Source organism: Peromyscus eremicus, chromosome 18 (genome assembly GCF_949786415.1).
Source record: "Peromyscus eremicus chromosome 18, PerEre_H2_v1, whole genome shotgun sequence".
Classification (NCBI taxonomy): domain Eukaryota; kingdom Metazoa; phylum Chordata; class Mammalia; order Rodentia; family Cricetidae; genus Peromyscus; species Peromyscus eremicus.
Window position 1 is genome coordinate 18,960,891 of NC_081434.1, and position 14,847 is coordinate 18,975,737.

Sequence of the window (14,847 nt, forward strand, 5' to 3'; positions counted from 1 at the left end):
AAGATTTCTCTTTGAATCGTGCATACCTATGTGTGTCTATGTATGAGAATATGCATTTGTGTGTAGTTCTTTTGGAGTCCAGAAGAAGGCATAAGAGCCCCTGGATCTTAGATGACATGATAGGTAATAGTGAGCAGCCTAAAGTGAGTACTTTGCTAGAACCTCTTAACCTCTGAGCCATGATTCCAGCCAACTTTGTCTGTTTCTTATTTGTTTCCCCTTCTCTTGTCTCATTTCAGTTTTTTTAATATTATGTCCTATCTTAATCTACCTTGTAACAAAGTTACTAATTAACCACCCATGCAATTGAAACATCTTCTAGCCTAGTAGACTAATAGATTTTTTTTTTAAAAAAAGTAACTTTATGTGTGTGTGGAATTCTTGAAATTTCATCTTTTCTTTACATCATGACCACTTGCTGGAGTCACTTCTTTTGTAAGCCAAATTGCCAACCCTGTAGCTTGCAATACACTTCTCTATTTGGTTTTGCAATTTCTGCATTATAACTCCATTTGCTGCCTCTGTGTTCTAATACAAACACATTTCAAGAGGCTTAAATGAGAGATGACAGCCCAAACAAAATATCTTCGACAGGAAGGCATTTGCAATTATTTCATAAAAGGATGCCAAAATATTGTCACATACAGTATCTCAGATGGCAAATTCAATAATGTCTCTTCAGAGAAACACATTTTTATAAAGTTCCTCTGTAAATCAGTCCAGGTGGCTTCCCTTTACACAGACAGGATTATTTTCAAAATAAAGGGAGGAGGGGAAGAGAAAAGAGAAAACTCAAACTGGTTTGCTAGTAGCGATCTCCTCCGGAGTTGTCTGGGAAGGGAGTTTTGCTTGGTCACAAGTGACTAGTTCATGATTTTGAAAGGAGTGATTCATCCTCCTTTGAAACAAGAGATAAGTGGGGGAAAGAGCCGGTTAAAAATGACTTTACAACTGTTTCCTCTGGAGCTGTGACTTCTTTAGCTGGAATGTGATCCCGAACAGTTTCCCTTTGAGTCTCGCATTTGCCTTGAGCAGTTTTCTTGTCTCTCTTCTCCGACACCCCAATCTGACTTTCTTCTCTCTCTGTCTTCAACAGATCTACACTGACTGGGCCAACCACTACCTGGCTAAATCTGGACACAAGCGGCTGATTAAGGATTTGCAGCAGGACATTGCAGACGGGGTCCTTCTGGCAGAGATCATCCAGATCATTGGTGAGACCTGGCCTCTGACAACTCAGAGAGGCTCTGCGCACAGCTCTTTTGCTATATTGTGCTAGAGGTTTAACGCCTCCAGAATGAATCGTGCCGTGTGTCCAGGAGATGAGAGTTCCTATCTCCGATTTAATTAAATGTGTTTATGTGCGATTGAAAAAGGCATTCTGGCCATACTTTAAAATAGCTCGGACTGTGTCTCTACATATAGAGCATTGTCAGAAACGAAAGCCGCATTAAACCAGATGCCTCCCATGTGTGCGTTTCGTTAACCAGAGGAACTCATACACGGAGACTCCTTGAAACTGGATCCTGAGCCAGCCGGGACAATTGTGAAAGGTTTCATGTCAGCAGTCGTTTGGCACATGCTGGAAAACCGGCAGCAACTTCCTCCTCACTCATTTCCCCCCCCCCTTTTTTTTCCTTTGCTTGATTTGTGCCTATAGAACTGTTGGCTGTTAACAGGTGTGCTCCCCTGTCCATGGCTTGGGGGACTGAATAGGACAAGCAGTGGCGTTTCTGCTTGGCGTTTTTAATTTTTTAATTTTATTTTAAAGGTCGCCTTTTTGTATGTATGTGTGTGCGCGTGTTTCACTTCACTGCTTAAGCCTGTTGTTCTTTTTCCCCCTCTTTTATTTTATTTCCTCCTTTTAGCAAATGAGAAAGTTGAAGATATCAATGGATGTCCTAGAAGTCATTCTCAGATGGTAAGAGTCAGATTCATTCTCAATCTCAGCCCTTAGCACCGCTTTAGAAATGAACTACATTTGCACAATTGCCTAGAAGTTTGTCTGCATGCCTTCCTGCTTGTGTAAGAACCCATCAGATCCCATTCTACCCTCCGTATTTCTGTGTGTTCAGGGTCAGTGCGGCAGCATCATGCAGGGAGGAATTTGTACTACTGTATAACATGTTCCTAGGTGTTTATTTCGACCCTTGACTTTTGCTTGGTTTTTTTTTTTTTTTAACTTCTCCTTTTGTTTGTTCTGATCTTTTATAGTTCATAATTCTTTACACTGGGCTTTCTGTCAGTAAACTTTATTTCCAGTTTAAAGTCATAGAGTTTTACTGAGCAACTGTTTTGAAGAACAGAACTAGCCATGTGCATTTTTTAAAATGTAAGTATTGTATTTGTTCATCACGAAGTTCAGTGTGAGCACATGGATTCTTGCCACCATTGGACACAGCTCTGAAGGCTTGCTGTAGCATGTATTCAGAGCAGTGTGTGATTCTGAGATGAGATTCACAGTAGCTTCCAGAAAGCCCTCAGTCTGGAGGCCCCTCACTCCAGCCATGTCTCCCCTTTCCTAACTAGCAAAGTTTCACATTTATAAATAAGACCATAGATTGATAGGCTGTCTACTTAAACAAACAAACAAACAAACAAACCCTAATCACAAGGCCGCAACTTACTTTTCTGGGATGAACTTAACACAGAATTCCTCTAGTGAAGACATACCAGACAGTTATGAACCTGAATAACAGCCCAAGTCTCCAAGTAAGATTGTGTCAGAGAATTCTCATGTTAGCACAGTATAGGCATTTTGGATGTCTTAATGAATCCCTGTCATAGATTTGGTTGAGTTTGAAAACTCATGGAATTCTTAACCTGCTGACCCACTTCACTTAATGTCAAAAGACTGAAATCCAATGTTATAAAAATTTTATTTTCCAGGATTAATTAATTAGGCTGCTTAAAACATGAAAACTCCCCCCTCAAAAAACAAAACAAAACAAAACAAAAAAAGATTAAAATGTCATGATCTACAGCTGTTGTTATTTAAAAAAATCACCATAAAAAGATAAGGTCTCTATAAAAGACTTAAGCTTTGTGGGTATTTTCTGATCGAATTACTCACAACATACATGTTACTCTGTGGAAATTAATTACATTCTCTTTGTAAAGTTTTACTGCTGGCATGCTAAAATAGAGTAAATGCAAACTCTGCTATGCTAGTAGTTGTGGGATGTTGGAAAAACATGTAAGTTGTCTGGGATTTCTCAGTTGCAAAATAAACCTTAATTGAATGTTTCTTATTTATATATATTATATTAAAATTAGTGCCTATATGTACACTAATTAACATAATATGCAAATACACAGTGATTTTATTGTAAATATTATAAGTAACATATGAATGGATTAACACCTGCTAAAATATTGTGAGAGCTTTCACTCGACAAATTTATTAGTCCCTGAGATGCATATATGTGTCTTTGTAATCCAAAAACTTGATTTTGCTTTCATTATTTTAACCAAATGGTAGGTGCTATAAAGGATTTTAAGTTTAGAGCAGTGGTTTTCAACCTTCCAAATGCTGTGACCCTTTCATTTCGTATAGCTCCCCATGTTGTGCTGACCCTCAACCATACAATTCTTTTTGGTGTTACTTCATAACTGTAATTTTGCTACTATAACGAATTATAAAGTAATTATCTGTGTTTTCCAATGGCCTTAGGTGACCCCTGTGAAAAGGTCATTTGACTCCTGAGGGTCGTGACCCATCGGTTTTGAGATCCACTGGTCCAGAGTTTTCTATCTACTCTGCTATCTTGATTCTATGCTGCTTTTTGAGGATCTGATATCCAGATAAGCTCATACTTGATTACGGGGGGGGGGGGGGGGTAAAAAATCTCCAAAGCTCAAAATTAGAGAGGCAATCCTCTGCTGTTTATCTGAAGTATCTGCACCTAGCATTTTTATAAATCTGCAAGAGGACTCTGTTACTTTTTTATAGCTTCCTGATAGTTCTTATTAGCCCTGCCATGCACCTGCTGGTATGCATGCTGTCTCGGTTTCCCTGCTTCTGATGATAAAAAGAAACCCAAAGACTGAAAAGTAGTGACGTTCTGAAAACTGTGGCTTCCTCCCTCTAGAAAGTGTTAGTTGGAGTCATAGTTAGTTTTGAATGAGAATAGCTTGGATCATTTCTTTCTGATTGGTCGCACTTCAAATCTGACTTTGGCATGAGTTCCCAATACTCATTCAGAAGAAAAGCTGTGAAACAAATGTAATTTATGGCTGGACTATTTTTGTCACCGTTCTTTAGAGTTTTTATTGTCACTGTGTAATTAATGAGTACACAACCCAGACTAGAGCCGGGGCCAGAAAGGAAAAGAGACGGTTATGGCAGCATGACTAGGCTTATGGATCAGGCATCTGCTCCAATCTGGATGCTGCTGATTGTGATTGCGCAACCCAAGGCTCCACTTCAGTTACAGCATACCATCCTTGTGCACAGGAGGGCTGCCACCACATCTTACATATCCTTTCTTTTGTGACCTTGTCTGAAGTTTGTGTTTAGTAGTAACAACAACAACAAAGAGTTAGGACAAAATCCTCTAGTCCGAGATTGTCTGAATTTCAGGCTACATTTCAGGCTCTGTGGCCATTATAGACTCATTTTAAGCACTTATTACTAGACTTTCTGGAGATGTGAAACTGCAGTGTATTGATCCATTTTCATAACAGCCAGGTAATTCATGTTTAGCCACTGATTGCCAAGAGCCTTAAAGTAGCAGGGAGAGGAGCATTTGACTGAGGTCCATATGAAGATCAGTATTGCAATATAAGTACATAACAGCATCAGAATTGCATGGGAAGAATAAAAGAACCCAGGAGGTGAGGGTCTTGGTGTGTTCCAGAAAGAACTCTGTGGTTCGAGCATAACTAGAGACGTCTGAAGGGGAAGGCAGAATCTAGTCACATATGGGCCATGTAAAGAGTTTACGTTGGTGTTTCGAACCAATGGAGGATAAAATGGATGACTTTTAATGCTTGGATATGTCAATATCTGATACAAATGTTTAAAGTCGCTTGCAAGTGCAACTTGAAGATAATACAATGTATGTTAGACTGCAGCTGGATGTGGAAGATGGCAAAAAAAGGAAGTTTTTTTTTTTTCTTTCAAATTCTTCAGTTAGGTTTTGTTTTTTGGCCAAATGCACAAGGTGACGATTTCCAAAAAAGAAACTAGGCTAGCAGGTGGAAGGAAAAATGATCTGTCTATATTTTGACATATAGAGTTTGACACCCATTGGAACAAAAAGCAGGGAGTAACTAGATTGTTACCTTGAACTTCTTTTTTTTTTTTGGTTTTTTTTTTTTTTTTTTTTTTTTGGTTTTTCAAGACAGGGTTTCTCTGTGTAGCTTTGCGCCTTTCCTGGAACTCACTTGGTAGCCCAGGCTGGCCTCGAACTCACAGAGATCCGCCTGGCTCTGCCTCCCGAGTGCTGGGATTAAAGGCATGCGCCACCACTGCCCGGCTACCTTGAACTTCTATTCAAGGAAGCCAGTGGTTAGACGAGGCTTCATCCACAGGTGATGAATAGCAAGGAGGAAAGCTTGCAGGAGACCTGTATAAATTCAACAGGGAAAAGGTTTGTGATGGGGAATATTAATATTTATGAGGCAGGAGTTAGGAAAGGAAGAATGATAAGAGAGTGTGCTGAGACAGTGGACCACAGGTGTATCCTGTCGTAGTTTAAGCTATGGTGTTTACTGTAAATAATACTGAATAAAATGAGTTGAATAGAATATAGCAAATGCTGTCACATGCTACCCAATGTGGCTAATATACTGGAATAAAGAAGTCAGGTTTGGTAATCAGATGGGCGTTCATAACCTTCTATATAAAGAGATAGTCTAATAAGAAGTAATGGCCGGTATGGTACCCATTGAGCCATGCATTGTTTTTAGGGTATCCTATTGAAGAGAAGAAAAGAAAAGATGCTCGGGAAACAGCTGGGCCGAGGGTAGTATTTTTCAGTGATGAAAAAAGAAGAGAAGAAGGTAGCAGCAGGGGATGGAGAGATGACTCAGGTTATGAGTACTTGCTATTGTTGTACAGGATTCGGGTTCCATACCCAAGACCCCAGTGGTAGCTTTCAACTGTCTGAAACTCCAGTTCCTTGGGATTTGACACCCTCTTCTGGCCTCCATGGGTTTCAGGTACACAGGAGCATGAACATAGATGCAAGCAAAACACTCATACACATAAAATAAAAATAGATACATCTTTTTAAAAAAGAAAATGTAGCCGTAGAGAAAGAAGAAGATCCATGGCAACAAGGACTTAAGTGATGGTGTAATTCCTAAAAGAAGTGATACAGGGCCAGGTGGTGGTGGCGGCGGCGCACGTCTTTAATCCCAGCACTCGGGAGGCAGAGGCAGGCGGATCTCTGTGGGTTTGAGGCCAGCCTGGGCTACCAAGTGAGTTCCAGGAAAGGTGCCAAAGCTAGACAGAGAAACCCTGTCTTGAAAAACCAAAAAAAAAAAAGGGGGGGGGAGTGATACAGGAAGAAAATTTGAAGTTCTTGTGGAAGACTGGCTATTAGAGGAAAATGTTAAAAAACCAAACCAAAATATTTTCCTCTGTGTTATGTTATATAAGTCATAGAGGATGTAAATGTATGAAATGTGGGTATGAAGTAGATTAAACTAAAATTTAAGAAATTCAAATCATTTTAGTAATGACCAGAATTTTAGATAATGCTAATACACTTTTTTGTTATTCTCTATTGCTTTTCTTATAATAAAGAAAAAGTCGACATAGATGTTTTATATTAAAGGTTATGAAGTATTATAAAGTACCTTGTAAAATGGAAGCAAATTTATGTGTATAAAAGAATATAACAACAATGGCACACTGCTGGTCATGTTATTTATATCCTCCTAATAATCATTGGATTAATATTGATAGTCCCTCTTCCATATCCAACATTGGTAATTTGTACCTTCTCTCCTTTTTTCTAGGTTAGAATAACTAGATATTTTAATCTTTATTGGTATGTTTAGATAACTTGATTTTGTATTTGATTTTTTTCTCTGATTGTTTTCCTGTTTTAAATGTCATAGAATTAAAAAAATATTTTTCTTCAAAAAACAAAACAAAACAATAATAACAATATTATTTTAGATAGCATGGTTCAGAGGGCACATATTTAAGAAAAATATGAACTTATCCACTTTGAAATATCTAGATATACCACTCTGGGTTTCAAAGAAATAGCTATGTTTTATCAGTGAATTATTTCAGATTATAATCATCTTGAAACATAGAAATAATTTGTGGGATCTGAACAAACACTATATTTAACATAATTTGAAGATGAAGTTACTAATATGGATGACACCTGTTGAGTAATTTCTAGGTAGGTATTAATCAAGAACTAAAATACATGCTGCATGACATAACTTTGCTGAGCTTACATGAGGAAATTAGTAAACTATAAATACCAGGAATGTCTTGAATGCTTAATAGATTAAAAATAGCAAAAGAAAAAATGCCCAACATTTATTTGAAAGGCAGAGGCACAAGTGTGAGATTCTCAAACAAGTATGTTAGACATGTCAGAAAATTGTTTTGAAAACAAATTTTCCTTCATCTTAAGATAGACTGTTATATTTCAGGATCCTCAGACATACCCAGATGATTTAGGAATTTGATGGTTTGAAATCCTTGCCAGGCAAGAATTAGTTTATCTGACAGAGTTGAGGATTAGAAGTGTGTGGCTCAAAGCTTGACTGTATTCTTCACACCACAGTTCTCTATGTGATTACTGTTAGCTCAACTGTTGCTTAACCACAACATGTAGCTGCAATTTTTATCATATTCTGTCTGTGACTGTGTAACATTTTTCCGATAAAGGATGTTTTGGAATGTGTGTCCTTCTTAATTTCTTTTAATATTATTCCTAGAAGATGGAAAAGTAGGACTTAGTATCCACTCTTATATCATTCGTGACCCATAAAATACTGGATTTCAAAAGAAATTCTTTCTGAATTCCACAGACGTTTTTACCCATTTCTATAGTTAATTTTGTTGGGAAGTGACCCACTCATTATAGTAAAAGTGTCCTGTATTTTCCCTAGTTTAGTACCCTTCAAAGACACGACCTGAGACTGCTGTTTATTGGTGAAATTATTAAGGCCACTCCATGTAGTTAAAAGGTAGATTTATTTAGTGGTGTAACTTACAAATGAAGGGATAGGTAGGTTGCAGGATCTGGGAAAGACGCAGCACAGTCTGGCAGTGTTCTCTGGAGAACTCTGCTCAGTCTACTTCCAGCGTCCAGGGTCCAGGAACCAAGAGAGATGGCGCATCTGCATCTCAGGTCTTCAAGGTCTTCTCTTTGCCCTGCCTTGTAGGCGTGAGAGTTACCGAAGCCTCAATGGTGGTTGGAACTTCCAAATCAAGGTTGGAATGGCTACCCACTACATCTGTTCTCTAGAGGGCACCTTACATAAGACAAGAAGAGATGTTTGAAACAAAATAGGGAAGAAATAAAATACTAGAATGCGCCAGGCGTTGGTGGCGCACGCCTTTAATCCCAGCACTCGGGAGGCAGAGCCAGGCGGATCTCTGTGAGTTCGAGGCCAGCCTGGGCTGCCAAGTGAGTTCCAGGAAAAGGCGCAAAGCTACACAGAGAAACCCTGTCTCGAAAAACCAAAAAAAAAAAAAATACTAGAATGTTCTTAAATGTTAGTAAAATTTTATATTAGGCACACTATGGGATTTTAGCCCTACAACTTACAGGAAAGCCACATTCCTAACTTAAGCCCATCTACAAGGTCCCCCTGCCATTTTGAAAGTTGATGATTTGGGGATGGTAAGATAAAGAGATTACTGAAAACAAATGCTTTAATACAAATATTTATCTGGTATATTCAGAAACACTCAAAGAAAATTATACTTTATAGTTCCCTTACTGATTTCATTGTTTCCGTATCTCTAAATTTGGAAGGAATATAAACTGCTCTTTTAGAGAATTTATGTTTAAGTTCTGAAACTTTCATTGTGATAGTTTTCAGAGCTAAAAGTCTCCATAGCATTGCTTAGCTTATTAGTGAACTGTCAAGCTGTGTTATATGGATGAAAATGGTCAAATTAATTCTTCTTTGGCTGTGCCCCAGAAAAAGGAATTGGAGCTTGGCTCTATCCTGCAGTGTGGAAAGTGTACAGCCAGTAGCACAGTCCATTAAAATCCTAGTTTGGTAGGATTTGTATTTTTTAATTCAGAAAAAAAGATGTTTTTTCTGGCCAACGTTTTATCTTAGAATGTATTTCATTTTCTATCTTTATAGTGTTTTAATTGTAAGAAAGATGTTTCGTAAATTGCATTAGATATGGGAAGAAGAAACAATAATGAAACAGAAGTCTTCTCTACCTGGCCGCAGTATAGCCATTTAAAATTTGACCTTTGAGCAAATATATGTTTGAAACCTAGTAGATACTTGCTTCAAATAATCATAATTAAATTATTCTAGCCTGAATTCAATTAATCATGAGGATAGCCATGAACAAAAAAATCTCTTGTTACATTTTGAAAACATCATATTGTCCAACTTATTTTTTGTTAATTGCATTTCATGTATCAAAGAACATTAGAAAATAATTGCACAGAATCTAAACTTTAGAGGGGGTTCTGAGAATTTGACAATATCATCATAATTTATTGATTGGGTTTGGAATGCATACACACACACACACACACACACACACAACTGGAACTAGATGCTTGAATTGCTCTAATTATTTTGTCATCAGAACAACACTGTGTAAGAACTAGACCTCATTGAGAATACATATGGTCCATACTGAGTAAGTGTAAGGACTGTGGTTTGGACTAATGTCTCAGTCTGAGCCTAATAACTTTTAGACTTGTTTATAAATAAATTTGACAGGATGTAGTTTGGAATTTAGACCACTGGATCTTTGGCTGTTTCTCTTCCCTCTCCTTTCGTTTTAAATACATAAGTTTTAATAGAAGTTTTAGGCATGTAGCAAATTTCAGAGTTAGCAAGGTTTTCCCTAGACTTTCTGTTCACATATTCACATGCTTCCCCAATTATCCACATCCCCCCAGCATGGTAAGTCCATTGCAGTAGTTTGATTACTTTGGTACATCCTTACTATTCACAGTACATAACTTATATTAGTGATGGTTTGGGAAAAATGAATATTGACTTGTAGTCACCATTAAAAGTTACAACCCTCTGGCCGGGCGGTGGTGGCGCACGCCTTTAATCCCAGCACTCGGGAGGCAGAGCCAGGCGGATCTCTGTGAGTTCGAGGCCAGCCTGGACTACCAAGTGAGTTCCAGGAGAGGCACAAAGCTACACAGAGAAACCCTGTCTCGAAAAACCAAAAAAAAAAAAAAAAAAAAAAAAAAGTTACAACCCTCTAATAACCCTTTATGATAACCTTCACATATTCCTAATCCCTGAAAACTATGTTCGTTTACTATTCCCCATAGGCAGTAGCCTTTCTGATTGGCTTCTTTCAGTTAGCAGTGTGAATTGACTGTCTCTTCACTGATCACTCATTCCATGTTAGTGGTGAATATTATCCAACCATGTGTGTGTTTGTACTATGTAGTATTCATCCATTAACTCACTGAAGGCCATCCTATTGTCTTCCAAGTCTTGGGAAGTTTGCATGAAGCTGCTACCAATGTCTTTGTGCAGATGTTTGTATGGACATACATCCCTATACAAATTGCTTACTTAATACTGCAATCACAGTTGCTGGACTGTATAATTTCAGTAAGTTTGTATAATTCTGTAGGACAGTGGCACTACCTACAAAGGGGTGTTTTTATTCCTATTTAGAATGAAAGTTTCAATTCTACACATTTCATGAGCAGTTGGTGCTTGAATTGTTCCACATTTTGGCTATTCTGGGTAGGTGTGTAGTGTTAACACACTGAGTTTTAATATGACCCACTGTGGTGATGTAGAGTAATGACCATCTTTTCATAAGCTATTTACTGTCTGAATGTTTTTCCTGGTGCTGCATTATTTTCAGAACTATGACTCCATCTTTTTTTTTTTATCAGATTAGCTTTTCTTATTTTTGAGGTTTAAGGGATCTTTGTGTATTTTATTTCTAATAAACTTTATTATTAAAAACTTTACAAATAAATTAAAAACTTCACACACAAAAATTACATAGACCCAAACTCTACACAGCTTAATGGACTTCATTACAGTAAGAATTGGCATTTGATGTGGAAGCTGGAAGCTTCACATTAAATTTTTTACTTTTAGTATTGAATATATTTTATATACTTACCCACTATCAAAATAAAAAAATAACAAATTCATGACAGAATCAGAACTAGGAAAACAATTAGCTGTATGTCCTCTCTCATAACTCATGTCTATTTTATATATAGTATATATCTGAGATGTATATAAATAATATATACATCCAGTGCATGCATCTTATTAAAATATGTGTATACCATGTATATTTCAGATAACAGGCATTTTTGGAAATATTTCCCCCCACTTACTGTTCTTTTATTATTTTACCATTGTCTCTTTTCAGACAAGAAGGTTGAAGTCTAGCTTTCATTTTTTTCACAGACCCTACATTTCATGTTGCATCAGAAAAGTCACTGCCATATCCAAGATGGTCTAGATTTTTTTCCTGTACTCTCACAATTTAATTTTCGGTGCTTTATCTTTAAATGTATTGTTCACTTTAAATTAATTTTCTGGAAAGAATGTGAAGTCTACATCTAGGTCCGATGTTTTACATGTGGTATCCAGTTATTTCAGCGTCTCCTTTTTGACAATTCTGTCTGTTCTTCATTGTATTGCCTTCACTTCTTTGTCAATTTTAATTATTTCCACTTTTGTGCCTTTTTATAGGCTCTCTGTTACGTCCATTGTGATCTCTTTATTCTTTTTCGATTGTCACACTGCCTTGATACGGTAGTTATGTATTGAACATTTAAATTAAGTAGTTTTGGTACCCAATTTTATTCTTTCCATTTGGTGGTGTTCTATCAGCTACTCTGAGTCTTTTACTTATCCATTACATTGGAATCATTTCTTCATTGTTTACAAAATTTGGGGTTTGGTAGAAATTGCTTTCTTTTCTCTCTCTGTCTCTCTCTCTCTCTTTCTCTCTCTCTGTCTCTCTCTCTGTGTCTCTCTGTCTCTGTCTCTGTCTCTGTCTTTCTCTGTCTCTTTCTCTGCCTCTCTCTTTCTCTGCCTCTCTCTTTCTCTCTGCCTCTCCCTCCCTCTCTGGCATTTTAATACCACTCTTTCCTCCTCTCCTACTCCCAAACTTGTGACATAAATAAGCATCCTTTCCTGAGACCACATGTGTTTTTTCCACTTGTGGCAGGAATATAAAAGCCCGTGCAAATGAGGAACTGTGTGGTCATAAGACAGAAATAATATTTATAGATTTTTATGGTGAAATTACACATTGGTTTTGTGACTTCGTGATAAAACACCAAGTTCCTTTTTAGTTGTTTTGTTCTTGGGACAAACTGAAAAAGAGGAACTCATTTAAAATCCTGAAATCTTCAGGTCAGTGGATACTGATGCGGCTTGTCAGAATGCTGTGATACTTCATTTTGCCCATTATAGTTCATGATGATGATGATTCAATGACATTTATATCTGAAAACAAATGTTAACATTTGGCAATTATTATTCTCTACCAAGTGAGTTAAAGAAAAGAAACTTTTCTGATAAAATCCTTCTGAACTTAAAATATCTAGGCCTATATTTATCAACGTATAGACACATACACATAGAAATGTACACACTTGTATCATAGCAAATATGTATCTAGGAGAAGCTTATTTTCACATATGAACAATACACACACACACACATCACATATATAAACAGAAATGAATTCCTCTCTATTTCTAGTATGGGTATATGTTTATATTTATATAGATAGATACATAGATATACACACATGCCTAGTTCCTACCAAACAGCTAAACTCTCATTTTTTTAATCCTCACATACTTTGAGTAAGGAAATCAAAATGTCTTCATTCCCATTACGTTCTTCAGGACTCTGAGAGTTTGATAGTAAACATATCCTGGTTTCTAATAGCATGTGTACTGCAATGCTCAAATGAAAATAGATTTATTTGACTGTAAAGCATTTATACACTTCACCATGGTGCCTATTAAGTAAACCATTTCTTGTATCTAACCATGGAATGGCTAAAAACCAAATCCTGAAGAAACAAAGAAGGAAATAAATACCGAAAATAGACAAATGGAATTACCTTGAAATCTTCCCTCTCTTGCCCTGCAAATTTGGGAGCAGGAAGCATGAGATCCTTACATCTTGGTGGCATTGGCACCTAATCAAGCTTTTTCTTCTCTCTCTGAAGAACTGTTTTAAAAAAATCATAACTTCAGAAGGTGAGACTTGCAAAGGAGCTGTTCACATGGGCCCAGATGACCCTGGTTTGCAGAAGATGCAATGTCTATTGACTTCCTCTGCAGATAACTGAATTGCCTCCTGTAACTGTTGTACCAAACAATCACCAATTCAATGAATTAAAAGTATTGAAATTTGATCCCAGACCTTGAAACCATAATGGAAAAGTAGTTATCAGTGGGTCAGAATCAAGATGTCATTTGATCTGTGTTTCTTTAAAAGGCCAGAGCAGAATTCCATCCTGTCATTTCTGGCTTTTGGTGCCTGCTGGAATTCCATTGATTGTGGTTACTTTACCCATCGTATGTTTTAGTCTCTGTACATACACAAAAGCATTAGATACTTAAGAAACAATTTGGAGGTATTCAAACCTTGTAAACATACATATTATGTGGGGCAAGTGAATTTTGCATTCTATTCTATCTTTACCTACTACATTCACCAAACATCTATTGAACAACTCTTTTGTGCTTGGCACTGTGTCTTAGCCATGTGCCAATGGTGTAGACACTTTTAGCCAGGAGAAGAAATAGCTCAGCTACACTGTCTACATTACATTTGCAGGCTGCAGGGTTTGTGCTTGAATTCTGGCTGTACCATTTATTAATCGTTCATACACAAAATGCAAGTCCATTTCACTAAGCTGTTTGTAGATGGGAAAAACAAAGTTATTATTATCAAACTTTATGGGGAAGATTAAAAAAAAGGTTTCTATTTAGGGTAAGTAGCTAGGTGCTTAAAATCGCTTTTCAGCTTGCTCCCTATGCTAGCTCTGACAAGTCTGCGGTGGAGAAAATTGGAAAGTAGTATTCAACCCACTCCTCTTGCTTCCATACTTAGCATATAATATAGGATGTGTAGACTGTCTTATTTTTCATGCAACATGTTGTGAACCTAGAGAATTATGGCTATGTTGTAAAAAATGAAACACATTAAAATCATTGTTTAAAGAATCAGTCATGGGTAAAATTGATTTGTGAAGACTGAGCATTTATTAGTAAAACTGCATAAATTGAACACTTTACTCCTTTAACTAAAACATACCATGTGATCAGCTTTAAGTTCAGCCTTGGCCCTCATCAGAGCTTGGAGCGTATTCTTCTTTAAGCCATATTTATTTTCTTATTCTGTTCTCCTGCCTCCAAATTGCTCTGGACTTCATGATTTCTGGCCCCTGGATCTTTTTTCCCCAGCCTTTCCTCCTCAGTGGATTCTTCAGACAGATTCAAAGTCTATTAACCTTCTTAGGATTTTCACACTGGTGAATACGTAAGAGCTGTGGAGAAAGACATTGGTGAGGCTCAGGATCCTATATCTCTGGCTGTTCTGAACCTGAGTCCCACAGCCTCAGATGTTTCCTAACTGTGTCCCGCTCACACTTAGCTTCGTTCATGGGGTCACCTCATATCTTAGGCCCCTCGATTA

At 37.3% G+C, this 14,847-nt stretch overlaps 1 protein-coding gene across 1 annotated transcript in view; it reads left to right on the forward strand.

Annotated features, from left to right (window-relative positions):
* Positions 1-946: 946 nt before the first annotated feature.
* The window catches only part of Nav3 (neuron navigator 3), a gene marked incomplete at its 5' end in the record, with an annotated part of 238,763 nt that continues 224,862 nt past the window's right edge, over positions 947-14,847 (forward strand). The window contains 2 exons of the mRNA XM_059245802.1: positions 947-1,214; positions 1,869-1,921. Coding sequence (XP_059101785.1) covers positions 947-1,214; positions 1,869-1,921 — 321 coding nt within the window. The remainder of the gene's footprint in view (positions 1,215-1,868; positions 1,922-14,847) is intronic.